At 41.0% G+C, this 25,870-nt stretch overlaps 1 protein-coding gene across 6 annotated transcripts in view; it reads right to left on the reverse strand.

Moving 5' to 3' along the window:
• The window catches only part of OPCML (opioid binding protein/cell adhesion molecule like), a 1,083,697-nt gene that overhangs the window by 159,910 nt on the left and 897,917 nt on the right, over positions 1-25,870 (reverse strand). For all 6 annotated transcript variants that reach the window (XM_077894225.1, XM_077894222.1, XM_077894221.1 and 3 more), the window contains one exon: positions 8,808-8,933. In XM_077894225.1, the coding sequence (XP_077750351.1) occupies positions 8,808-8,933 (126 nt within the window). The remainder of the gene's footprint in view (positions 1-8,807; positions 8,934-25,870) is intronic.

Consider the following 25,870-nt stretch of genomic DNA (forward strand, 5'->3'; position numbering starts at 1 on the left):
AAATAAGCAAAATTTGATAAAATATATGTTATATCGTATCTGTTCCCACTGCAAGCCATGGGCACCATCTTTGTACAGTCTTTATAAAGAACTCTAGACTTGTTCAACAGGAACTAGCTCCTTTCGTATATTCACCACCACCTTAGTCAGCCGAGAGCCGTTGCCATTACTTCAACCCTTCCGAGCCTTTTAGGTACCTGTGGAATATTCCTGCTGACCTGTATTGACCTGTATGAGAGAGTAGCTGTAAACTTATTTGAAGTGATGCAGGAGACAATATTTTATAAATCACAAATTCCTATATACAGATTCATTTTACTTTTCATTTCTATTGTTTTAAATTTTAATTTTGAAATAATTATTGATTTACAAGAAGTTGTGAAAATAATAGACAGAGGTCCCATGCACTTGTGACCAGCTTCCCCAGTCAATGCATCTTATGTAAAAAAGTGCTTTATCCAAAGCAGGTTATTGATATGGGGATAATGCAGTCAACTACACTATGGAGCTTGCTGAGACTTCACCAGGTTTTATAGGCACTCACTGTTATTGTCTTTGAGTATAATTCTATGACATTTCATCATTGTAAAGCTACTCCCTCATGGTGCTCCTTCCCTTCCTTGCCCAAACCTCTGGCAACCACTCATCTGTTGTGTGTCTTTATAAATCTGCCATTTTGAGAATGTTCTAACAGTGGGATCACCAGGATGCAACCTTTTGAGACTGGGTTCTTTCATTTGGTGCAATACCCTTAAGGCCCATCCAAGTTTTTGAATATACTTCGAAGTCATCCCTTTTTATTGCTAAATAAATGCTGTTGCATCCCCATGGTGTGCATGTACCAGTTGAACTATTCACTCACTGAAGGATATTTGGGTTGTTTCTAGGTTTAGCTATGACAAAGAAAACTACAACATTCTGAATTTTTAGGTGGACCTGAGGGACTCTGAATCACCAACAAATGACCCAAGCCTGCCAAGGGATAAAAGGTAGGAATAGGCATAATAACAGGAATGACTATAAACAATAAAAAGGCATAGTAATAAATATGAGCACTTTCCTCTCAGGGCTGCTAGGGCCGTAAATGAGTTGAAATGGCCCCATTTTGCAGTCTAGGAGATCAGATAGAGGAAGTAGCTTTCCTAAAGTAACTCAGACTGCTAACTGCTTGGGCCAGACTTAATCTCAGGTCTGTAAGAACCCAAAGTGCATGTTCAGTCTAAGATAAAACCACCAGCCAAAGGGATCGACATCTACACAGAGCACAGGCTAGTGCTCCTTTTATTTGGAATGTTAAGGACTTGGCAATTTTTTCCGAGACATTCTTCTCAGGAATTTCTCACATGAAAACTAAGGGCTGTATTAGAAATAGTCTTGAACTCATATATTTTGTGACCTCAGCATCCAGAAAAGTGAGAAGATAGAAAAGAGTTGCCCAACGAGGTCAGAACCGCGGGAAATGATTTCGAGAGTATTAGCGCTCTTAGCTTACGTGCAATTCGCTCATCTAGGAGACTCCTATATCTGAAATGAAAGCCAGACATGATTTTCCCCAGAACAGCTATCTGCAACATCACTTATCACATTCAGGGAAGCTCGTGCCCTTTCCTCTGAGAACGTTCTCTCCCACCACTATGTTCTTATTTAGGACTAATCAAGTTGGTTATACAGATTCTTGCTCATGACAGATTAGAAGTAAATAATCAGAAGACACGTGGCTGCTGAGAGGCAGGTATGCTGACTTTAGGATGACTGACAATTAATAGTCATTTGGAGAGACAGAAGGAAAAATGCAGGAATTATTTAAAACAAAACAGACAAAAGGATTTAAACAATATTTTAGGGCCCTTTTCCTGGTTATCCCTGTCTCCAAATGCTAAGATACAAACAATTGATATGCATGATGTTGATGTTACATTATAAAGATGAGGCCAAATAGCATTCAATGTACTCAAGGAAACAGAGGAGAACATAATACATTTTTAAAATGTTTCCATTAAAAATGACTCAAGTCAATGATAAAGGAGTCAGCTTTGGTAACCTGGAAAATTCACTTCTGTGAAATAACTCATTCACTTGCTCCCTGAGGTATTACTGTATATGAGTAGATTGTAGGAGCAACTCACTCACAGGTGAATAGCTGTCATCTTAAAATCTCCATGGAGAGGAAACAGAAAAGAAGACTTTATTATTTTCCCAGAACATCTGGCCTTTCCAAATATGTCATTGGAAATGGGGCCAGGTGTGCAACACATTCGAGTGGATTACAAAGGCATCGTAAGAGGGAACAACAAGACTCCTCAGAACACAGCAGCCTGTGTTGTCTCCTCTGTCACACCCATCTTTGCAACTTTGGTTTAATCATCAAAGAAACTTTGGTTTCACATTATTCAGGTGCAGCTTAGTTTCCACATTATTCATGGTTTTACATTCACGAGGCTTCCAATGAGTGCTGGCCCAGTGCCCCTTCTCCTGTCCTTCCGGAGGCGAAAAGAAAATCATCCTTGGATCCCACCTGTTTTGCAATGTCCTCCAAACACACTGGCCACTTGCCAATCCACTTTGCCTGCCTGTTTTGGGACCTGCCCACTCTTTTGGAGGGAAAATTCTTTGAGGGAACAGCCTGTGATTCCTAATTTTAATTCCTAAACTGGAGGTCACTCCGTACAGATTTCTACGTGCAGGGAGGCTATTAAACAAGTGCTATATTCTCTAGCAAATCCACATAAGTGTATGTTTTTTTAAAGAACCCATTATCTGCTCCTGAAAATAAATCAAATATAACTTTATATCTGAAGCTGAATAAATACACGGTCAAATGCTCAGTGGTTTGCATGTCAATTGCAAAACCCCCGAATATATGTTTATACAGTACTTTTTTTTTTTTTTGAGATGCTCACAATACTTAATAATCGCGATCCTGTAACAATCTCAAATTTTCCTTAGAGGTGAGGCAGATGTCCTCTGGGCAAATCTAGTTTCTGGGAATCCTAGCACATCTGTCAACATTGCAAAGGAAACTGGAAGTCAAAAGATCTCCAGCTGGATATCCAAGTCTGGAGAATGGAAATACTGGGGAGACTTTGGACCCACATCTGAGATCTTGGTGCTTTTTTTCAAAAAGCTCACTATACTTTCATAGGAAGAAATGATTTTTGGTTTGTTTAAGTGAAAATGAGTCAAAAATACAGTTACTTCCAAAGGGTTCCCAGGAAAGTGGCAATGATGGGAATATTTACACTATGGAAACTGGCAAATGCCACCAGGGCTCCACTGCCTTCACCACCTCAGCCCCAGTCAATTTTAAACACTTACCAGTATACCAAGACCTAAAAACCCTTCCTTCTTCAACCTATGTCATGTCAGTATAGATCATAGTCCTGTATATCGAGCTGTTTTACTTTCTCTCTTCATTACATCTTTACTTTTTATATTTCAGACATCCCGTATTGTTTCTGATCCATGCAGGCTTTCCATATTATTCTCTAGTGTGATAATGGATTTTTTGGATCATGAGCTTTTACATTTTTCCTATAATTTCTAGGGATTGGTGGCATGTGTTTGGTCCCTTTTTAAACTATAAGCATTACCATTATTCTTAATCTTTAATAATTTGCTCTTTAAAATATTATATTTCTAAATTAGTTTGTTTATTCATTTCTGTTATATAGATGCTTTAATTTAACCAAGAGATTTCAAACCTTGCATTATTAGCATTTTGGGAACAGAGCTGTCCGGTGAGCTAAATAAGTTCTCCAGTGCAATCCTATTGGAATTCAAAGGAAATGTCATTGCGACTTTTATTTCCTATTCTTGCATGCTGAATTAACCAGCAAATTGTTCTAAAAATGCTATTTGATGTTCAAGTTTTATTGGCTGCTCTTCTAAACCTTTAAAACAACTTCCCAGAGCCTCCTCAACTCTAAGTGAGAAGGAATAGCCTTCTAAAAATAAATAATGGTAGTCACTCTGCAGAAGCACATTTTAAACTTGCAAATCTTCCAGGTTCCAAAGCCTTTCAAATTTGGAAAACAATGCTTTGAGTTTAAATGTTTAAATGTCATTGAGAGAGGAGGAGAAAGACAATGGGGGAACAAAAGACAGCAAAGTGAAGGCCAAAGCTATGAAAAAGCAAAAGGTACTGAAAGTAGATCATAGCCTGAGAGATTTGAAGAGCAGAGGGATCATTTAAATGTAGGATTTTCTGAACTTCTTTGAGGCTGAATTGTGACTATTACGCTATATAAAAGATTGGGAATATGGATGAATTTCCCTTATTTTTAGAGAGAAAACTTACCAGTGTACCATTATAAGGAATCACATCAAAACATTTACACAAAGTCGAATTGCCTTTCAAAAGATTTCTAGGCTCAGAGAACTATGCATTTAGGATCAAGTAAATGCATTTTGGGGTTTCAAGCATTTATAAAAAAAAATCTGAATTTACCAAATACATAGAAATTGGTCTGATGTCTTGACATAGTTTTCTATATAATATAAATCCAAAATTGCCCCACACTTCAAGCAAAATTCCCGTGAGGCTAATGTCTTTGGGAACTGTTGGGGCCAGGCGGGAAGGGAAACTCCTCAAGATGGCGGATACGCCAAAATGGCTGAGGTTCCTGTCACCACCTCCACTTGGGACGCCAATAATGACCTGCTGACAGCTTGAGCAGACCCTTACACCTCTCCTTTGGACTTCCCCAACCGAACCCAATGCCCTTCAAACCCCAGAGGAGGAAGTCACCTTTGACTGGTCGAATTGCAATCCTTCCTTTGCATAGTGAGGGTCACTCTGACTGGTTGGATTGCAATCCTTCCTTTGCATATGAGCCGACCAATAGGAAACCGTTCTGCCTTACAACGTTATGTAAACCCCCGACCACCTTGTCTTGGCACGACTTCCCCCACTCACTCTCTTTCCCCTGTGAGTCGTGGAACCTCGCCCGAGGGTGCCTGCAATAAAATCTGTTCTTGGACCCTCGCTTGCCTTGGCGGTCTTATTTCCATCTAGTTACTAAAAAACTTAACAGGAACCTAAGCTACTGCTCTGTTTACCTTAAAGTTGGGCTTTGTGACTTCCCTCATGTCTATTTTAATATTCTTGTTACTTAATATTACTTTATAATACAGACATTTTGTATTTCAATAGCTGAGGTCTGTATGCAAAGAGTGTTCAGCAGCTCTGCTAGCATTATCCTTCCTTACAGCAGGGCTGGAGTTGACGTGTGTATTTATCTGTTCACATGGAGGACATGAGACAGGGAAAACTGAAATGGTGCTCCTACCAACAAATCCAGTCTCTCACCCCAGGGGAGTATTGCTTATGTAAATGATACTACAAATCAGGGGCAAACTTTCAGTTCATTATTTCCCATATCTCTATGTGTATATTTTTAAAATTTCACTGAGATTTTCATTTACATACAATAACATGTTCCTGTTTTTACTGTATAGTTTGACATTTTGACCTATGTAAGCGGCAACAAAACCAGCAGCCCATTCAAGGTATAAAACATCTCCATCGGGATCCCTGGGTGGCGCAGCGGTTTAGCGCCTGCCTTTGGCCCAGGGCGCGATCCTGGAGACCCGGGATCGAATCCCACGTCGGGCTCCCTGCATGGAGCCTGCTTCTCCCTCTGCCTATGTCTCTGCCTCTCTTTCTCTCTTTGTGACTATCATAAATAAATTAAAAAAAAAAAAAAACATCTCCATCACCCAGAAACATTCCCTTGGGCCCCTTGGTAGTCACATCTCCCCAGACCCCTACTCCAGGTAACCACCGACTTGATTTTAGGAACTATCAATTAGTTTTGCCTCTTTCGAAAGTTTTGTATAGATGAAATCACGCAGTAGGTATTTTTGTGTCTTGCTTCTTTTGCTCAGCCCGATTTTTGAGAATCATCTGTTTTGTTACATTAGCAAGGAGTTGTTCCTTTTACTTGCTGAAAAGTCATTTGTTGTCTGAATATATACAATTTATCCATTTAATTGTTGGAAGTTTGAGGTTATTTCTAGTTTCAGGCTACTCTAAATGAAGCTGCTATGAATATTTATGCACAATGTATATTTGTAGACAGACATTTTCATTTATCTTTGGTGAACACCCAGCAGTGGAATTGCTGGGTCACATGTTAAGTGCATGTTTAACTCTATAACTAAGTGCCAAACTGCTTTTCATAGTGTTTATAGCACTTTAGAGTCCCAGAGTTATGGTGTAACCAGCACTTGATATTGTCAAGTTTTTTTGTTTTGTTTTGTTTTTAAGTTTTGGCCATCTAATAGTTGTGTAGTGGTATTTTATTATGATTGAATTTTCATTTCTATGGTAAATATATTGAGCATATTTCCATGAGCTTATTCATGTGTCTTCTTTTGTGAATTGTCTGTTCAAATTTTTCATTCATTTCAAGATACGTTGTTAGAATTGATGGAGGAACACACAGGTCAAGCTGAGGACAAGGCACGCGCTTGGGTAAGCACATTGACAAGTTCTTGAAACAGGCAAAGGGACATTCCTCTAGGGACTCAACTGCCTCCATGTTGATACTTTGCTAAGGGCAAAAGGCAATCTTAGCCCAACTCCCCAGGATCCTGTAAGTCTACTTTAACATATAAAAATTCCTTTAGAAATTTCCCTTTATCTCTATCCCCCAAGATACGTGTTGGCCATCACCCCCCAAGCACATGGCCCATAGATACACATCTGAAGGGTCTCATGACTCAGGTTTTATTAGAGGGTAATGAGCGACATTTCCCCAACAATAGCTAGCCCCCTCTAGGTCCTGGAAACCTTGCTTCCAAAATTCCTTAGAGAGAACGCTATCCTCAAACCCTCCCAACTCCCAGGTATATAATCAGCCACCCCTCACAAGCCGGGGGCAGCAGCTCTTCCTGCCCACGAGTCCTGTCCTGGCGCTTTAATAAAAACCACCATTGTGCACCAAAGACATCTCAAGAATTCTTTCTTGGTGGTCAGCTCCGGACCTCACCTATATTCCAAAACTTCATCAGAATCACATAGTAAGAATTCTTCAAACAGCCCAGATGAAGCCCAAACATAACCCAGACAAAGCCCAAATTCTGTGCCAGATATATGTATGGTAACTGTTTTCTCCCAGTCTGTGGCTTCTCTTTTCATTTACACTCAATGGTGTTTTAAATTTTGATGAAACCATTATGAATTGAATTCCACCCCCTAGCTCCCCCCCCCCAAAAAAAAAGATAATCTGAAGTTCTAACCCTAGTGCTGTAGAATGTGACCCTATTTTACCAAGTTTTTACAAGTTTACCAAGATCAGATGAGGTCATTAGTGTAGGCAGTAATCCAATATGTTGGTGTCCCTATAAAAAGGGAAAATTTGACACAAAGAGGGGCACACAGGGAGAAGGCCCTGTGAGCACGAAGGCAGGAGTCAGGGTGACACATCTAAAAGCTACAAAACACTGAGCCTGCCAGCTGACCACTGGAAGCTAAGGGACAGGCACTGGGCAGGTTCTCCCTCCCAGCCCTGGAGAGGAACTGGCCCTACCTACACGGCATCCTGGACATATAACCTCCAGAACTACAAGAAGCACACTGCTGTTGTTTAAGCCACACCATTTGTAGTACTTTGTTACAGCAACTGTGAGAAAATAATACAAATCCAAATTTATTCATGTTTTCTTCTTTTATGGTAAGGGCCTTTGATGTACTAGCAAATCTTTCTCCATCTCAAGGTTACTAAGATGTGTTCCCACGTTTTCCTCTAGATCTAGATTATTTTTATATCACACACAGGCATACTCCATACATTCTCCTATTTCACTTATGTTCATGTTTGGATTTTCTAATGCTTGAGGGAACATTTGCTCCTTGTATAATTTATAGAATTTATCGTATTTTCTTTTTTCTTACATTTTTTTTTAAATTTGAATTCAATTTGCCAACGTATAGTATACCACCCAGTGCTCATCCTGTCTAGTGCCCTCCTCAGTGCTCATCACCCAGTTACCCCATCCCCCCACCCACCTATCATAGTTTCTAGTAATGTATAAATATACCAAGTGACTTTGTGCCTTCAGAGTTCAACTTGGAGTAAGTTTTAGTTCCAAAGGGATGAGGCCCACTGTTCTTATGGTTCCCATCCCACTAAGGCAAAGATGACTATCACTTATATGTAATACCAATCATTGAGTGCCCAGTACATGATTCCCAAGTGTTCTCCTTTTCCATCATCCTTCTGTTCACGTGGACTAGTTATGTGTAGGTCAAATAGGTGTGGCTCTAGGGAAATGTTCTGAAAGTCCTGAGAAAGGAGATCCTATTTTTCAAGGCTAAACAGTAACAACCAACATTTACAATAGACAATCTAACCTTCTATCACTCTTCTTAAAGAAAAGCCCAGTAACCAACTGGTCTACACATCTCTACCTTGAGAAACTAGTATCTTTGAAGTCATTCTTATGGCACCTCTGTTCTTCCTGGTTTGGAAAACAGAAGTCTTCTAGGGTCATAAGAAGGAGTGAGAATATAGTTCAGTACATTTTCTCTTTATAAATCCTTTTGTTTGGAAATGGAATCCTCAGTGACTGATGCGTGCAGCCCATCTGCTTTTACATTACGGCGTTACGAACATCTGCTTTTCATAGTGTTTGACAGAAAGCGTTGCTTTCTGATTCCCAAAGTTTTGTTGTGCTTTAGAAGAAATTCTTCAATAAAATAATAGAATACCTCTAAGCTAACGGTCAGGCACTGGGCAGGTTCTCCCTCCCAGCCTGAACTCTGAAAAATAATTCTGAAAAATTCCCAAAGGTGAAGGCCTTACCCTTGACGGACAGGTGTCTCCATGTCACAGTTGGCTCTGGTCTGCCGATAGCAAGACACAGCAGGGTCACACTGCTCCCCTCATTTACAGTGATGTCTGAGGAGATATTCATGATCTGGGGAGGAACTGGGAGGAAACAAAGGAGAAAAGAAATGCATGAAAATGATTTTTTGCACTCAAAAGGAGGTATTAGCACATAAATATTTGCACAGATGCTTTTATGATAAGTATAATTCTCAATAATAATGTTCAGATGGCTTGATTTGCCAACCATGTGGCCATTAACACTGTGCACAGCTAGTGCTCAACCCCGGTTCTCCCCGGACAATGGCAAAAACCTAAGTACTTCCATCGTTTTGTTTTTCTCTTCTTTTCTTCATTTCTTACCTGAAAGACTATGACTCATTACTCAAGGGACCTCAAAGATCAACTCCCTTCTGCAGTTTTCCCACACTTCTCCCCAAATCCTGAGAAAATAATCACCTTTCTCTCCCACTGTTTTTGTCTGAACTTTCCATGTGGAGGGGACTGAGCGTGTGGTATCACAGCTGATTTTTCATGCCTGTCTTTACCTAGGGTTAGTTGCTTAAAGAAAAGGATGGAGTCACATACATCTCTTATTTCCTCAGTGTCTGGCACAAGGCTGTCAAGGGTCCCTGCTTCATTCCTCTTTGAAAGAAAGATCCAAAGAACGGATGGAACAAATCTGAAAACTACGGGGTGGGGCTGGGGGTGTGAGATCAAAGCTTTTAATGGAGGATTTCAAATACCTACACCTTTCTTCTCTGTTATATTTCACATTCTCTGAAGAAAGGCAAGAGAGGAGGCTCCAAGCCTACGGCTATGCTGATTTATTCAAACTGTCAGTTTAATTATGAATTATTAATTACCAAACAGGTAGAGTACTGGTAGGTTCCAAACCACCCAGAGTCAGTGGCAAAGGAGAATTACGACTGATACTTGATTCAGACAACTCCGCAGCCCGGAGTTTTATGCTGCTGAGACCTTAGAGGTAAGTCTTTTCAAGGAGAAGCCATAAGTAACATGTAGAACATTTGACTTCTTAAGGGAATCCACATTAGCAAATAAATAAAAATCACCTCGCTTATAAATCTGCCATATTTTGGATTATTTCTGCATTAGGATTTGGCCTGAAATTTCATTGCACATATTTTACCCAAATACACACTGGGAAAAAAAAATGGTGTGCATTCTAACTACACTGCATTCTCTTGAGAAAACTGTACTACCTGTTTTTCAGTATTTTCTAGCTTGTTAAAAAATAGTTCTGGGCTTAGAAATGTCAATACTTTTTTCACTCTTATAAAGCAACAACTTCAGTGCACCTTCCACAATCTTCTCAGAATAATGCCTGCTTTAGCTAGATGTGTTGGGCCACCTGAAGTTCTTTCTCTAGACCCAGGAGTCTTCCTGGTGCTGGTGTTAAGGTAGACACAGCTCAGGGGACAGGGTTGAAGAGTCAGGTCAGTAGAGGATAATTTAGTACATCCGATGCCCGGAGATGGATCTCCCAACCCAGCCCCTGGTTCAGAATCATCAGTTCTGTACATGCCATGTTTCGTCTCATAGTTCAAGGGGTCCTGGATTCATAGATATTGATAAAATTCCACGGATATTTAGCACCTCTTCATTCTCCAGGTGCTCAGTCAGAGTCACCCATTAGGAAGAAGATTCCTGGAGTGGAATTGCAAAGGTTAATCCAAATAATCTCACGAAGCCCCGGGCAGTGCTACCATCCTGGCACTTCCCGAATGGCCCTGGTACTTTCTCAAAGGAAGAAAGATAAGTAGAGCATCAAGGGTGTGGATGCCAGTAAGAAACGAAGCACAGAGAGTGAATCGGGAGAAAGAAAAATTCTTTTTCTCCATTGTGATATCCTTACAATTAATATGTACTATCAAGAATGTATATTAATACATAATGCTTGTCTTCAAATTGCTTGCATGTATATTATCTTACGGTTACTTCACAAATTATGAAATAAATAGAATATTCTCACTATGAAAAATGGAAAAAGAAATGAGGCAAGGGGGAGGGTAGAGTAAATTTCCCCAAAGGACATGGGCAGTAAATGGCGGAATTCTTTCCATTAGGTTAAGCTGCTTCTTTGTTTAACATCTTATCGATGCCCCAAACACAATATTTATATTTGCATATTCTGTTTCCTCTGCTTTGAATGATCTCCCAGGGCATCTTCCCTCACAGCACTTAACCACGATGAACAAAACCACGTAGTTCGAGCTGCTTCCCCAGCACTCTGCACAGGAGGGTAGGAGTCCATCTTAGTCATCTTTGTTTCTCCAGGGCATGCTACTGGCAAGCAGCACTTACCAAGGGAGGCTCTCAATGCTTTTCATTTAATTTTAAATCTGACTTGAATTTGGCAATACTACTATGGCCCTCCCCTTGTTAGCATGACAATTTTTTGAAGAAGGTAGCACTCGAAAATGAATAAATGCTTCTACCTATTTTGTCTAAGTGCAGACACTTATCTGTGGCAAAGGAACCTGTTTCTAAGTATCTATGAATCTGTGTCAATCTATGAATCTATATATCTATTTATCTCTCCATTTACCACCCTATCTACAGCTAGTGTTTATGGGTATATAGGTCAACACAAAAATGCACAGCAATCTTAACCAAAGTATCAAAATTACTCACAGAAAATGACAGGATTCACACAAGTCCAATTAAAGCATTACAAATAGCACAGTGTGTTTTAGTCACATCTGCGGACACTTGGGGCCCCCGGCCTTGCCAAGAATGCATGCATCAGTTATCATTGATGGTGGCGGGTTGCAACAGGGCCTTCATATGTGTGCACAGATTGTTCAGTGCACAGCTACAAGCACTTCAAATTGTAGTCATTTAAGATAAATAGAATAAAAAATAGTTCAATAGATCGACATGTATATATTGACATAAATAAAATATTGTCTGCCGCTGTATATATGTATATACGTGTATATGTATATGTGTTATACATATATATTCAGATAATATTTTATCAGATAACAATCAGAAGAAGGGGCAGATTTCCAAAATATCTCAGGATCCCGGGTTACCATGAGGTATTTACACATTCTCTTTTTACCTTTGGCATGGCTAGCTGCTGCTAAAGATATCAGTATGTCTTGAACCCAGCACATCTTCTCCACTCACACTGCCATTGGAATAGTTGAGAAACTTGCTGTCTCTAGCTTGGAATATTACAAAAGTCTCTTCCTTTCTCTATCTGCCACCATTTTATCACTCAGACCCTATACACTTACCACAATCACTTGTTAAATATCTTTCTTCTGCCTGATATCCCCAATATCTGCCCCTTGCTAAGACTGGAAAGTCCAAACGTCTTTACAAAACCACTCACAGTCTGGCCGTAGCCTAACTACTAGCCCTTTCTCTGGTAAGTAGCCCCCACATACTTCTCTGAGGCTGCATCATTCTCTCAGCTTTGTGCCTTTACACGTACTATTCCTTCTGCTGGGAAAGCACTTTCCCACTTCTGCGCCATATGAACTCCTCATCCTTCAACATCCAACTCAAACACGAGCTCCTTTATGAGGCCTTAGTTGCTCTCTCTTCTGTTCCCAAGGCATTCTTGTTTATGTCTTTATCATACAATTTATCTTTGCAACTGAACTATTCCAAGGAAAGAACCTGCTATATTTATCCTTGTATTCCTATTATATAAAACAAAACCTGATAGGTAGCAGCATCCCTTTCCCCACTAAATATAATACATGAATGCATAGGTTTTTTTTTTAAAGATTTTTATTTATTTATTTATTCATGAAAGAGAGAGAGAGAGAGGCAGAGACACAGCCAGAGGGAGAAGGAGGCTCCATGCAGGGAGCCTGACGTGGGACTTGATCCCAGGACCCCAGGATCACGCCCTGCGCCAAAGGCAGGTGCTAAACTGCTGAGACACTCAGGGATCCCCAAATGCATTGATTTTTAAATTGGGTATCTTATTACCTATCAAGTGTTTTCCATCCTAGAGATCTGACATTGGCCCTTTCATCTCCCTGGAATACCTCACCACCTTAATCTTACGTGTTTTTTTTTTTTTTTCTTTCTTTCTTTCCAGGCTCAGTTTGGGCATTAGCTCCTCAGAGAAGTCTTTGTTAGGACCTTAGTCCTCCCCTCAACCCATCTAATTCAGGTCCTTCTGTTACAATCTCTTAAAAACCATAAATTTTCCTAAATGATTCTAATGTAGTTTTGTGGGACGCCTGGGTGGGTCAGCGGTTTAGCAGCTGCCTTTGGCCCAGGGTGTGATCCTGGGGTCTTGGGATCGAGTCCCATGTCAGGCTCCCTACAAGGAGCCTGCCTCTCCCTCTGCCTATGTCTCTGCCTCTCTCTCTGTGTGTCTCTTATGAATAAATAAAATCTTTAAAAAATGTAGTTTCATGCTTTTATATTCATTTGTATGATTATTTGTCTAAAGTCTTTCTGATCCTAAACTATAGGCTTTATAAACCACTATATCCTCCGTACTTAGAACTATGCTTGGCACATAATGGGTGCTTAATAAAATTTTGTGGAATAAATAAATGTTTACTATATATACAGTTGAGCCTTGAACAACAGACGTTTGAACTAAATGGGTATATTTATATGCATTTTTTTGCATTTTTTATAGTACAGTACTATCGATGTATTTTCTCTCCTTTGATTTTCTTAGTAACATTTTATTCTCTAGCTTACTTTATTATAACAACACAGTATAAAATACATATAGCATATAAAATATGTGCTATCAATTTCTATGTTATTAGCAAGATTTCTCATCAACAGTAGGATCTTGGCAGTTAAGGTTTTCGAGAGTTGAAAGGTATACATGGATATCCGACTGCATGGGGGGGTGGACGCCTCTCCCATGTTCAAGTCCAACAACAATAGCTTGTTATACATATTATTGTGCATTTGTGAGAAAGCAAACTTGAGTTAATTAGGGGTTGAAATGCATGATTCTGGACATATTAACACCATCTTCCATAAAGTTGATATAATATTGCTGAAATAACACATGAGAAGGCCATGGACCATAACTTAGGTTTTGAGGTCCGACAGACCTTGGACAATCTCGGCTCGTCTCATCTGAGCCCCCATTTTTTCATCTAAGACATGAAGACAGTATTTCTCTCTCTAGCTACTTACTAGAATTGAGTGGAAATGTATATAGCACACTTGCACAGTGCCTGGAAATGAGTACTTAATAAATGTTAGTTGCTATTATTCATGTCTATATATTCATTTTTGACATTATCCATGCTATTTAGAATCAGATAGCTTCATCTGTGCTTAATTACTCATTTTCTAAATCCCAGATCCTTCAGCGTTAAGTCACGACTTATATACAGACGACGTCCCCCTTGGATAACTGGGGAGATTGCATTATATATGCTTCCAGGGCGAAAAGTAAATATTCAATAAATATGAATTTATTCTTCCTTAGCTGAATAATTGAGCCTAAGCAAATGCGTGTGGCAAATCACACAGGTTTGTTTAAAGAAATTGCCTGGCTCTTCCTATTTCTTTTCCTTTAGGGGGTGTCTGTTTCTGCTTGTAGAATGAACAGGGTACAGGCTTTAGCGTCATGCATCATTATTTCAAGGGCAGTAATTTCACCCCTTTCAAACCTACCCTGTCCCTGTCCCGCCACACTATTTGCTAATTAGGTTTTAAGAGTTTTGTTTACGACTGGATGGCAGTGTTTAAAAAAAAAATCTTATAATTTTAAATTGTAGAGGCTAAACTTTCAATCCTATTTTTTCAAACTACTTTCCTTACGATTAAAAAAAAAATAGTTCAAGCCATGAAGCTTCAGCTTTCTCTACCATAAAATGGATGTGAAGATACATATCACCCAGGAGTGTGGAGATTAGATTAGAAAGGTTTTTTTTTTTTTTTTTTTTTAAGATTTTATTTATTTATTTGTTTAAGAGAGGGAGAAGGAGAAAGAGAAAACCAAGCAGACCCCACGTCCAGCAAAACCCAGCATGGAACCTGATTCCATGACCCTGAGATCATGACCTAGGCCAAAACCAACAGTCAGATGCTCAACCATCTGAGCCACCCTAGTGCCCCAGATAGACTGTTTCAAAGAGATTTAAATACCCATATTTTGTCCTTCCCCTTATTTCTCCCTTGTCCTCCATTCCTTCCTCCTATTCACCCTCCTTCTCCTTGTTATCCTCAGAGAGTAACAAACTATGAAGAGACCATGTGAAAGCTAACATAAATGTGAAATGCTTTCCATTATACTCAAAGCTAATTTATAAAAATAATACAGTAAAGACTTCCAAAGGATCCGTATTTTATCCTTGCAGGGTTAATTTTATTTATTTATTTATTTTTTTCATTTTAACAAGGGAGCTTATTTCATAAACTAGAGGTGAGACTAATTTGGGAATTACAGCATGCATGCTAGGCTAGGTCATGTCATATTTTGTATATGGCAGTAATAGGATACATACCAAAAGCAAGATATGAAGTATGGGATAAGTGGATTCTGATCTTAGTTCATTCATAGCTGTATAATCTTTTGTAAATCACTTACCCTCTCTGGCTTAGGGACGTGTGTGTGTGATGGTGGTGGTGGTAGTGGTGTTTATGTGTTTGTTGTGGTTGGTTTTAAATGAAGAAACTTGATTGTGAATTCTCAGGTCTTTTCTGGTTTAAAAATCTGTGAACTGGTGATCTTCCAGCAACATTACAAGTCCAGGGGGGCTGCTACTGGGAACAAAGTGGTAATAGCGCCAGCGGCAGTAACAAAATCACTGGTGTTTAGTCCTTTGAGCCTGGTATTAATTGCTCTGTATACATTATTTCCTTTAATCCTGAATATATTTCTAGGAAGCACTCTCTATTAAAAATCAGCATTAAAGGTACACATGGACATCAATGGAATGGAATTGAGAGTCCAGAAATATATCCATACTTTTATGGTTAATTGATTTTCAACAAGGTGCCAAGACAATTCAATGAGGAAAGAATAGTCTTTTCAACAAATGGTGCTGGGACAACTGGATATCCACAGGCAAAAGGATGAAGTTGGACTCCTACTTCACATTATACACAAAAAATTAACTCAAAATGGATCAAATACCTCAAAGTCAGAGCTAAAAGATGAAAACACAGGTGTGAATCTTTGTTACCTTGGATCAGACAATAGTTTCTTAGATATGACAGCAAAAGCACAAGCCACAAAAGAAAAAAAATAGATAAATTGGACATCATCAAAATAGAAAAAAAGCTTTTAATTTTGTGTTTCAAAGAGTGCTATAGAAAAACTGAAAAAGAAAACTCACAGGAGATAAAACTTCAGCAAATAATATAGCTGATAAAGGACTAGTATCCAAACTATATAAAAACTTTCACAACTTGACAATAAAAGATATAACCTAATTAAAAAATAGACAAAATATTCGAATAGACAATTCTCCAAAGAGGATATACAAATGGCTAGTATGCACACAAAAAGGTGTTTAGTAACATAAGTTACTATGGAAATGCAAATCAAAACCCCAATGAGGTCCTACTTCACTTCCACTAGGACAGTTGTAATAATAATAATAAAAAAAAGGCAGATACTAATGAAAGTTGGTGAGGACATGGAGCAATTAGAGCTCCCACACACTGCTTGGGGAATTGTGAAGCGGTGCAGGTGCCTTCAAAACAGTCTGGCAATTCCTCGTCGGTTTAGGGAAAGTGTTACCATGTCTTCCACTCTTAGTTATATCCTGAAGAGGAATGAAAACACATGCCCCACAGCAACCTGTGCACAAATGTGCATAACAGCATTATTCACAATAGACAAAAATGTGAAAAATACAAATATTCATCAATAACTGAAAGGAAAAAAAATAAGTGAAAGGATAAACAAAATGCAATATATCCATACCACGGAGTATTATTCATCTATTAGAAGGAATGAAGTACTGATGCATGCTACAACATGGGTGAACCTTGAAAACATGCTAAGTGGAAGAAGCCAACACAAAAGGCCACATATTGCATGATTCCCATCTACATAAAATGTTCAGAATAGTCAGATCCATCACGACAGAGAAAGTACATCTAAAAATTGCCCAGCGCTGGGGAGAGAGGGAGATAGGGATTGACTGCTAATGGGTATAGAGTTTCTTTTTGGAATGACCAAGGTGTTCTAGAATTGGAGAGCAGTGATTGTTGCACAATCTTGTGCATTTACTGAAGATCATCCTGGTAAATAAATTACAACCCCATAAATATGATATAAAGACAGAGCATTGGGACACCTGGTTGGCCTTTGGCTCAGAGTGTGATCTCGGGGTCCTGGGATTGAGTCCATATCAGGCTCTCTGTGGGGAGCCTGCTTCTCCCCCTGCCTCTGTCTCTCATGAATAAATAAATAAAATTTAAAAAATTAAAAAAGAGCATGGCCTTATCAACTCTGGAGAAGGAAAACCAGAGCTGTGCAATGAGAAGAGAAGCCAATCCCCTATGTGTGCGTTCTCAGAAAATATCTTTTGCATTTATTGCTAGTTCATTGTGTGATGCTCAACCCGCATCTGCTAATCTCTGCCTCTCGTTTACCTGCCCACTGTCTCCCTTTTCCTTTCTTTTCAAGGCAACAAATGCTAACCTACCCATGTCAGCGGGTCTGGCAACAGTCAAAACACCCCTGTTCATGTACATTCCACATTTGTGCATATGCTGTTCCTCTGCCCCTGTGCCTCTTTCCCACTTGTCTGCTGGCACAAGCCCTATTCAGACTTGAAAAGTGATCCTGAGATATAATCCCCTCTCCATTATTTATCCCCATTCCAGAGATAAATGTAAGTGTGCTCCCCAGGGCTACCTGTGCACAATCATGTAACACATTAATTCTAAAACATTTATTTAGTGCCCACTGTATCCTGGCCATTATCTTCAGGGAGAAGAGTAGACAGGAAGGTCTTTCTCTCATGTGAATTACTAGGTTAGTGTCTACAGGAGAACACTGACAATCAATGTGTGGGTGTACCATGACATGAGAGTGCAAGGCACTGTGACAGCCCATAGGAGGGGATCTGTCCTTGTCAGTGTGTTTGTGCGAAGTGTTTGTTCTGGGCAGAGCTGGGCAGAGGGGCCAACATATTTACAGGCTCTGCAGAGACAGAGAATATGGTTCACATGAGTGCCCGTGGCTGTGGTCAAAAGGGTAAAATCACACAGAGAGTGGATGGGCAGAGTCAGACCCCACACCCTACTGGAGGAAATGCTAAGGTTTGGGTCCTTTTTTTAAAAAAAGTATTTTATTTATTTATTCATGAGAGACACACAGAGAGAGACAGAGACATAGGCAGAGGGAGAAGCAGGCTCCCTGCAGGGAGCCCGATATGGGACTCGATCCCAGGACTCCAGGATCATGCCCTGGGCCAAAGGCAGGTGCTAAACCGCTGAGCTACCCAGGGATCCCCCAGTTTGGGTCCTTTTTATAAGAGAAAAGGCAGAGGGCAATAGAATGTGTAAAGATGATGATGATGATGGTGATGATGGTGATTGATGGTGGTGATGACAATGGTCATAATAATGATGGTGATGATGGTGATGATGATGATAGTGATGATGCTGCTGATGATGTGGTGTATTTGAGGCCTGACAGGTTTGCATCGCAGATAGGTTGCTGCTAGGTGCAGTGTGGGGAACAGACAGAGCAAAGTAGAAACAGAAGTAGCCAGGATGTTGTCCAGCAGTGAGGAGGTGGCAGCTGGGACAAGCATTCAAGCAGGACTGAGGGGCAGAGAGGGACAGAGGGAAGAGGCACTTAAGAGGTAAGACGAACAAAGCTCGGGGTCGACAGCATATGTGTTCAGTTCAAAGCACTTCTCCTAGTATTCCAGGGTTCCCTCTGTCTCTCTTTCCCACCAGGCCAGGGGATCTGTGTGACCCAGGACTGCTATTTGTTCATCTCAGTATCCCTCAGGCTGCTCGATGCGGTATCTAGTAGGCGCTCAGTCTTTAACTGGGAGTGCAAGAGATTTTCCAGATAACACAACCTCTTGGGACCCAGTGGGGGCAGCCAGAGAGTAGGGACTAGTCCGACGTGCATGAGGTCACACCCTAATGCTTGGGAAGCAGGAGCAGATCCATGTTGCTCGGTTTTAAAGACCCTGAGTGTGAACTTGGCCTCCCCAGATATCCTAGTGTGATGCCATTTTATATTATGCTGGATAAGATTAGACCTGCTGTACTCTGATTGCTTTTCTCTTCTTGGTTCTATTGTGATGAGAGGAATGGTGAGGAATGAGAAGAAATGATTATGAATTACAGAAACATAAACACACACCAGGGACCAGGCGGCATCACAAACCACACAAGCTTTGCTGAGCTCGTTTGTCTCCACAGTGTCGCTTACAGAAATTATTTATAGACTTAGGCACACATCTCCTATTTTTAATTTGCACAATTCAAGCAACTGACCACGATCAGAGGAATTACATGCAGTCAAAGAGTCTTTCTCCTGGTCCCGGTCTTTCTAGGGCATGGAGATGCCCCCCTTCTGGGAGGCTCCTTTGTTCCTTTTGCTCTCCTGACTTGCTGCCCCTTCCTGAGATTTCTCGCCACACACACACCACCCTTAGGATCACAGGGTTTAATTTACATCATACAATTTCCAAGTCAAAAAGAGACTGTAGGGGTCATTTGGCTCAACCTCCTCATTTGCAGCGAATAAAACCCTTTGGGTCTAGCCCCAAATCTGTCAAGTATTTGTTGTGAGGTAGAGAGAAGTCCCATGGCCCCTTGTAACCCAGGTGTCTCTCATACCAGGGCCCCTTGCAATTGGGGACCTGTAGGCACTGGTTTCAGACCTTTCCCCTTCTTTACTCTCCCTCTAACTTTGTCATTGCTTCTTTCACTAATGCAACCTGGGCTCCCCCTCTGTTCATTCATAGCGTGACCTTGAACAAGTGCCTAAATATTCCTAAACTCCAATTTTCAAACTGCAAATCAGGGTAGTGATCATAGGTAACTCATGGGGCCCTGTGAGGAATAAAGGGCAAATGAATAGAAAAGGCTTTTCTCATAGTGCCTGGTGCACGGTAAATGTCAGTATGATGAGCTCTTTAATTCTACTTCTAGAATTTTTTTTTTGTCAGCAACTCTCATTTTTTTTTATTTCTTTTTTTTTAATTAATTAATTTATTTATGATAGACAGAGAGAGAGAGGCAGAGACACAGGAGGAGGGATAAGCAGGCTCCATGCCGGGAGCCTGACGTGGGACTCAATCCCGGGACTCCAGGATCACGCCCTGGGCCAAAGGCAGGCGCTAAACCACTGAGCCACCCAGGGATCCCCTAACTCTCATTTTTTGAGGACTTTGTGTCAGGAGGTACCATACAAAGAATTTGTTGCACACCTTTTATTTTATCCTTGTAAAAATCTTATGAGGAAGAGTACTATTTCACATTTTAAGGATAAAGAAACAGAGGCAGAGGTAAATAAGCAGCCAGAAAAGGGAAAGGCTAAGATGTGTGTATCGGTTTTGAATGACTTCACAACGCAAGGTCTCAGCCCCTATGCAGAAGCACCCACCATGTCATCCAAGTCAGCCTGATTCCAAGAGTCATGATCTCTGCACCCTCGCCCTTGGGCTTTTTTTGTAGTTAGACACAGTGTGGCAGGTAATGGGGTATCCTTGGAGGGCTTGGAGAGGTGGTCCTCACTTGGATTATGTGAAAGGGCAGGTATTACCAAGAACCCCCGCCTCACGGAGTAGGTGGTAAAAGCAAATGAGGTAACGCAGGTAATATTCCAAGATTGTCTTGATCACAGCCTCTCCTCAGGTCCTGCCTCAAGTTCCTGGACCCCTTTCTGTCTCTGCTGCATCACAGAACACTGCCACAGAAAGACAAGATCACCTGGTATGTGCTGCTGGGATTCACCACCCGCATGCCCTCGTCCCCAGCCTCGGTCCTGTGGTATGTAGGCCCTGCTCTGCTGGGGCAGGTGGGGATAGGGGGATGGCTGGGCTGAGAGTTAGGCCAAATGTGTTCACACTCCGGGTTTCATGACCCCCACCGCCAACCCTGCCATCAACCCCTGTCCTTCTGGATTTCTCCTGTCAGCAGGTACTCTCTGATATTATTTTTATATGTCCAACTTACCTCCCTGTCCCAAATCTGAAATGTCTTATTTTGAACAGGCCGGGGTGAGGAGAAATGGGTTTCCTCCATGCCTTTCTTCAAACTGTGCCCTGTAAGCCTTCCTAATACCCAGGCTCCACCCAGGTCTGGAGCACCCCTTGGGAAGGCCACATCTGCCCTCGGGCATGTTCACCCAACCTCTCCAAGCCTGCCTGACTTGCTTCATATTAACAACTGCACCTGGTGGCTCCCTCCCTGCTCAGTGCAGCCCACGCCCCACCACAGAGCTTCCTGATGACAGGGCTGGGCCTCATGTTTCGGCCGTGCTCTGTTCCCCTCAATAGCAACCTCAGAGCATGGGTGGTATCTCAACTGAGCCGGCTGCCGCTTCAGACACGGCATCAGGAATCAACCTCACACTCTCCCCAGTAGTCATCCCACCTGCCAACGGGTCGTTCCCTCTTCTCTTCTCTCCTCCACCTGTTCTGTGCTGCAAAGCTGGGTCATTGCACTCACTGTGCACCCAGCAGGTCTGACAGAGAACTGAAGAAAGGAATTCCCTGGAATCAGACTCAGAAACTCTTCACCATGGGAAAAAGGTGGCACTTGGGAAAGAATGAAGAAATGGGCACTTGCCTGTAATCTCGTCCAGAGCTGGATGAGCTATGGAAGGAAGAGGGCAGGGAAGATTCAGGTCTCTTGCTTCCATTCAGTAGTTTTATGAAAATGGCAATTCCCTTACTCTCCATGACCTACCATTTCATTCGTTCATGACATGAGGATGATAAAAGTCTCCTAAAAAGGTTCTAGTTATGAGTAAATGCGTTCATAAAAATAAGTACACTTTAAGACAAATATCATATGATGTCACACACATGGAATTTAAGAAACAAAACAAATGAGCAAAGGAAAAACAGAAGAGGGAGGAAGGGTGAGGGAGAGAGAGAGAGAGAGAGATAAACCAAGAAACAGACTCTTAACTCCAGAGAACAAACTGGTGGTCACCAGAGGGGAGGTGGTGGTGGGATGGGTGAAACAGGTGATGGGGATGAAGGTGTGCACTTGTCATGATGTGCAAAGGCTGAGGTACGGAAGTGTTGAGTCACTATAGCATATACCTGAAACCAATATAGCACGTATGTTAACTAGCTGGACTCAAAAAAAGAAGAACATGTAAAATAGTACACTTTAAAACCCATAGAATGACATATACCTATAATTCAGTCTTCCTCCCTAAAGGAAATAAGAGTTACAATCTTGGTTCTCAGGAATTCCATTGGCTCTAAACTTGATGAGTTAGACAGTGCTTTACAAAACAGGGGTTGGCTACAGTAAGCACGGTAACGTGATCTGCATCACATAGAGGATACACCACGGAAGGTTTCTGTAGGCCGTGGGAACCTTATATACCCCCTTTCTCTTATCCTCCCACATGCTAGATCCACGAAAGACAAGGTTTCTAATCTGAAAGAACATACTAGATTTCTCAGTGTGAGGAAGGCAGCCACGAGGCCCTCAGTATAATTGTCATCTGAGTCTTTCCCCACATTTTTAAAACCTTTTCTCAATCCCGAATTAATTTGGAGAGTCTGGAAATAACGATTGCATCCACATTTTCTTACACTAGGAAAAGGGGGAGGGGGTCCATGACTGAATATCGCTGATAAAAACATGATAACTGAGTCTCATTACAGCCAAAGACAAGTCTCATATTTTAGCATTTTTATTAAAGCTTTTTAAATTACTGAGTGTCTGGTATATTCAATACCAGCCTAAGTGATTTATATTAGTCTATCCCTAGATACTCCATCTAATAAATAACTTGGCAATCTCTTATCCCATAAATATCCTTGGCCCCAGCAAAAAGCAATTAAAGCACGTTAGAAAAAAAAAAAAAAAAAAAGTGGTTTTCCAGTACTTCAGACTGCAGTGTCATTGGATGCTTCCAATGGAATGATTCACACCATTTACCGAGGGGGTCAGATCTCCTGTGCTCACCACTCACCCACCAGGAATTTACATTCCTGTTCCCTTCGAAAACAAAACACATTGAAAACTACCTTTAAATGTTTAACATGTCATAATGATGCAGGTGTTTTATCACGGAAAATATTATTCCCAGCAACAAGTGTTCTATAGCATCGGAGGCTGAATATATCGTGCAAAGTCTTTTCAGAAAACAGTTGTGCCAAAAATGTTTAAAACACATTAACTATTGAGGCAGCTGACTTAAAGGGTATTAGAGGCTCTGGTGTCACTAGCCCATAAAATATTTCAGGTTAATAAGGTTCAACCAGCATGCCAGATGAAAAGGCATTGATATTTATGATGGTGGCTCCAAGTTCAGTCGGCCACTTTCCCTGAAAAACCTCTTTTCTGGCTTTCCCTGAACCTGCAGGGCTATGTCAAGGGGGGAGATCTGAGTCCTCACTTTCTGCTCATGTAAATCAGCATGCTCTACATTGTGGCCAATGCACCAGCACTCAGGTAGGAGAGAAGAAAGTCACGTGCCCGGGCATTTTCATTGTACTCAGGGAAGCTCGTAGGAAAAATTGCCTCGAGTAGGGAAGGATGGCTCCAGTCCAGGTTTTATAGGGATTCTCCAAATTACAATCCCAATGAGCCCATGGCACACTCACCATAAATTTCAGACTCTTGCAGCCTTTAAATCAGCTTAATTTGATGCACCTTCTAATAATATTTTCAATCCTTTTATTAACATTGTCTATTTTTATGCACTTCACTTCCCAGATAATGGTCACATATGTATGGTCGGGGGAAGGGAGCAATCACCTTCTATAATTTCACAGAAGCCTAATAACACACTATATTCACAAGTCTTCTTGCTCCAGGGCACATCAAGTAATGTCACTATACTTGAACTTGATTATAGGTCTGTGAAGTGGGGAGATTCGGAAAGAAAAATACTTCCCCTCCTCCACTGTTTCATTTATTGTGGAGAAGAATAAGGAGTAACTGAGCCTCATTTCCATAGCCTGGTGTCAGAAGATGTGGGTAACATGGGAAGGGGTTTGATGGAGAACATTTATTTTTGCCTACAGAAACATTCTCCCCTTTCCTTGCAAATGAGACATGTACCAATGTGATACTCAGCTCCCCGGCCCTGTACCAGCTACATAGCCTCCCTTTTTCAAATTATTTAACATGATCTTTTGAAATGTGAGTACATTACATGATCCAAACATCATCATACCTTAAAAAGCATACATGAAAAAGTCGGATGCCCACCTTTATCCCCTGTGTCCATTTATCCTGGCAACTCCTACAACTTATTTGTATTTTCTTCATCCATCCAATGTTTACTTGTAGAAAACAAGCAAATAAGAAGAATCATGTTATCACCCTTCCTGATACAAAAAGTAGCAGAGTATATATACTGCTGTCTCCGTATTTATAAAAATATACCTAATGCGTTTGCAGAGCTGCACTGAATTCCTTTGGATACATGTATTTTAGTTCATCTAACTGGCATCTTATTCACAGATGTGTGAGTTAGTCTGTTTCCATCTTTTGCTAGTACAATGCCAAAACCTTGTATTTGTGTGTGTGTGCGCGCACATGTGCGTGTGTTTTAGACGTGGGAAAATGTGTGTATGGAATAGAGACCTAGAAGAGGTGCAGGTTGGAAGTGTAGATGCATCTGTAGTTTTGATGATTGTTGATAGATTTCTTTCCATAGGGATTTTACCATCTTTCACATCCAAGAACAATCTACGAGACTACCTGTTTCCCCAACCATCTTGTCAGCAGCATGTATTACTAAACTTCTGGATTTGCCAGTACGATAAATGAGAGATGTTATTTCTGTATGGTTTTGATTTCATCATTTCACATGTGGAAGATGTTTTCTGTGAACTCTCTCCTTGGGTCCTTTGCCTAGGCTTGTTGGGCTTGCCAGTGTCCTTTTTAATAAATCATCTTTCTCTATATGTCAATTAGAGTTAATTTACTGTGTTAGAGCTTGGCCTCAGGAGACAGAGGGCCTGCTCTCTTTCCTGGTGCTACCATTTATTGGTTCTGCGACCCCGGGGAGTTCTTTGACCTATTTGTGCCTCAATATTTTTTTTAATCTATAAAATAGGCATACAATTAGCACCCAAATGGCACGAGTGTTGCAAGGATTAAATGAGTCCGTGCATATCAAGTATGAAAGGTGCCGGCCATGTTACTGACACTACTGGGCACAGTTCTACTCATTCCACACTTCCCCAGGTGCTCTGTTCTGCCTCCTGCATCAGGTGCATGGGTTTATGTCAGTGTTGGGCAAAGGAATGGCCTGACATCCTACCTTCCACTTCCACGATGAGAGAGAGATGACTAGGGACCAGAGGCACTTGGTAAGAGGATAATAATTAGTGTGGATAATAACTAGTCTCTGCACACAAACACACCTGTGGACTAGCACCTCTTACAAACGTGGACACAAAAAATAAAGGCCACTTTAGATATACGTCTCCTGAGTAAATGCCAGACATTTATGGGACACAATAAGTTGAGGGGGTTAGAAATCACATCTGGCATGTACTTAAGTGAGGCAGTGGGACCCTCATTTTATTTGAACTAACATTGATAAAATTCTTTTTTTTTCCTCTTTGGAAAATACAAGAGAAGAAATACTACAATTTAACCAGGGGAGATGCTATAACTAAGGGCAGAACTTGGTGGGGTGGTAGTACCAGACACACAGACATTTATTGTGTCCCTAAGTATTCATCTGTCTATCAGACATGGCAAAGGGGGTGCAAAAAGTCAGACAGTAGGTAGTCTGTAGGCATCTTATGCAAAGGGAATGGGGCAATCCTATGCCTTGACGTTAGGTATATTAAGATGGTTGGCAGAGGCGATGGCTACGGCCACAGATTCTTAGAAATAGCAGGAGCAGGCAATCTGGCAAAACGAACAGC

This window comes from Canis aureus, chromosome 3 (assembly GCF_053574225.1).
Source record: "Canis aureus isolate CA01 chromosome 3, VMU_Caureus_v.1.0, whole genome shotgun sequence".
NCBI lineage: Eukaryota > Metazoa > Chordata > Mammalia > Carnivora > Canidae > Canis > Canis aureus.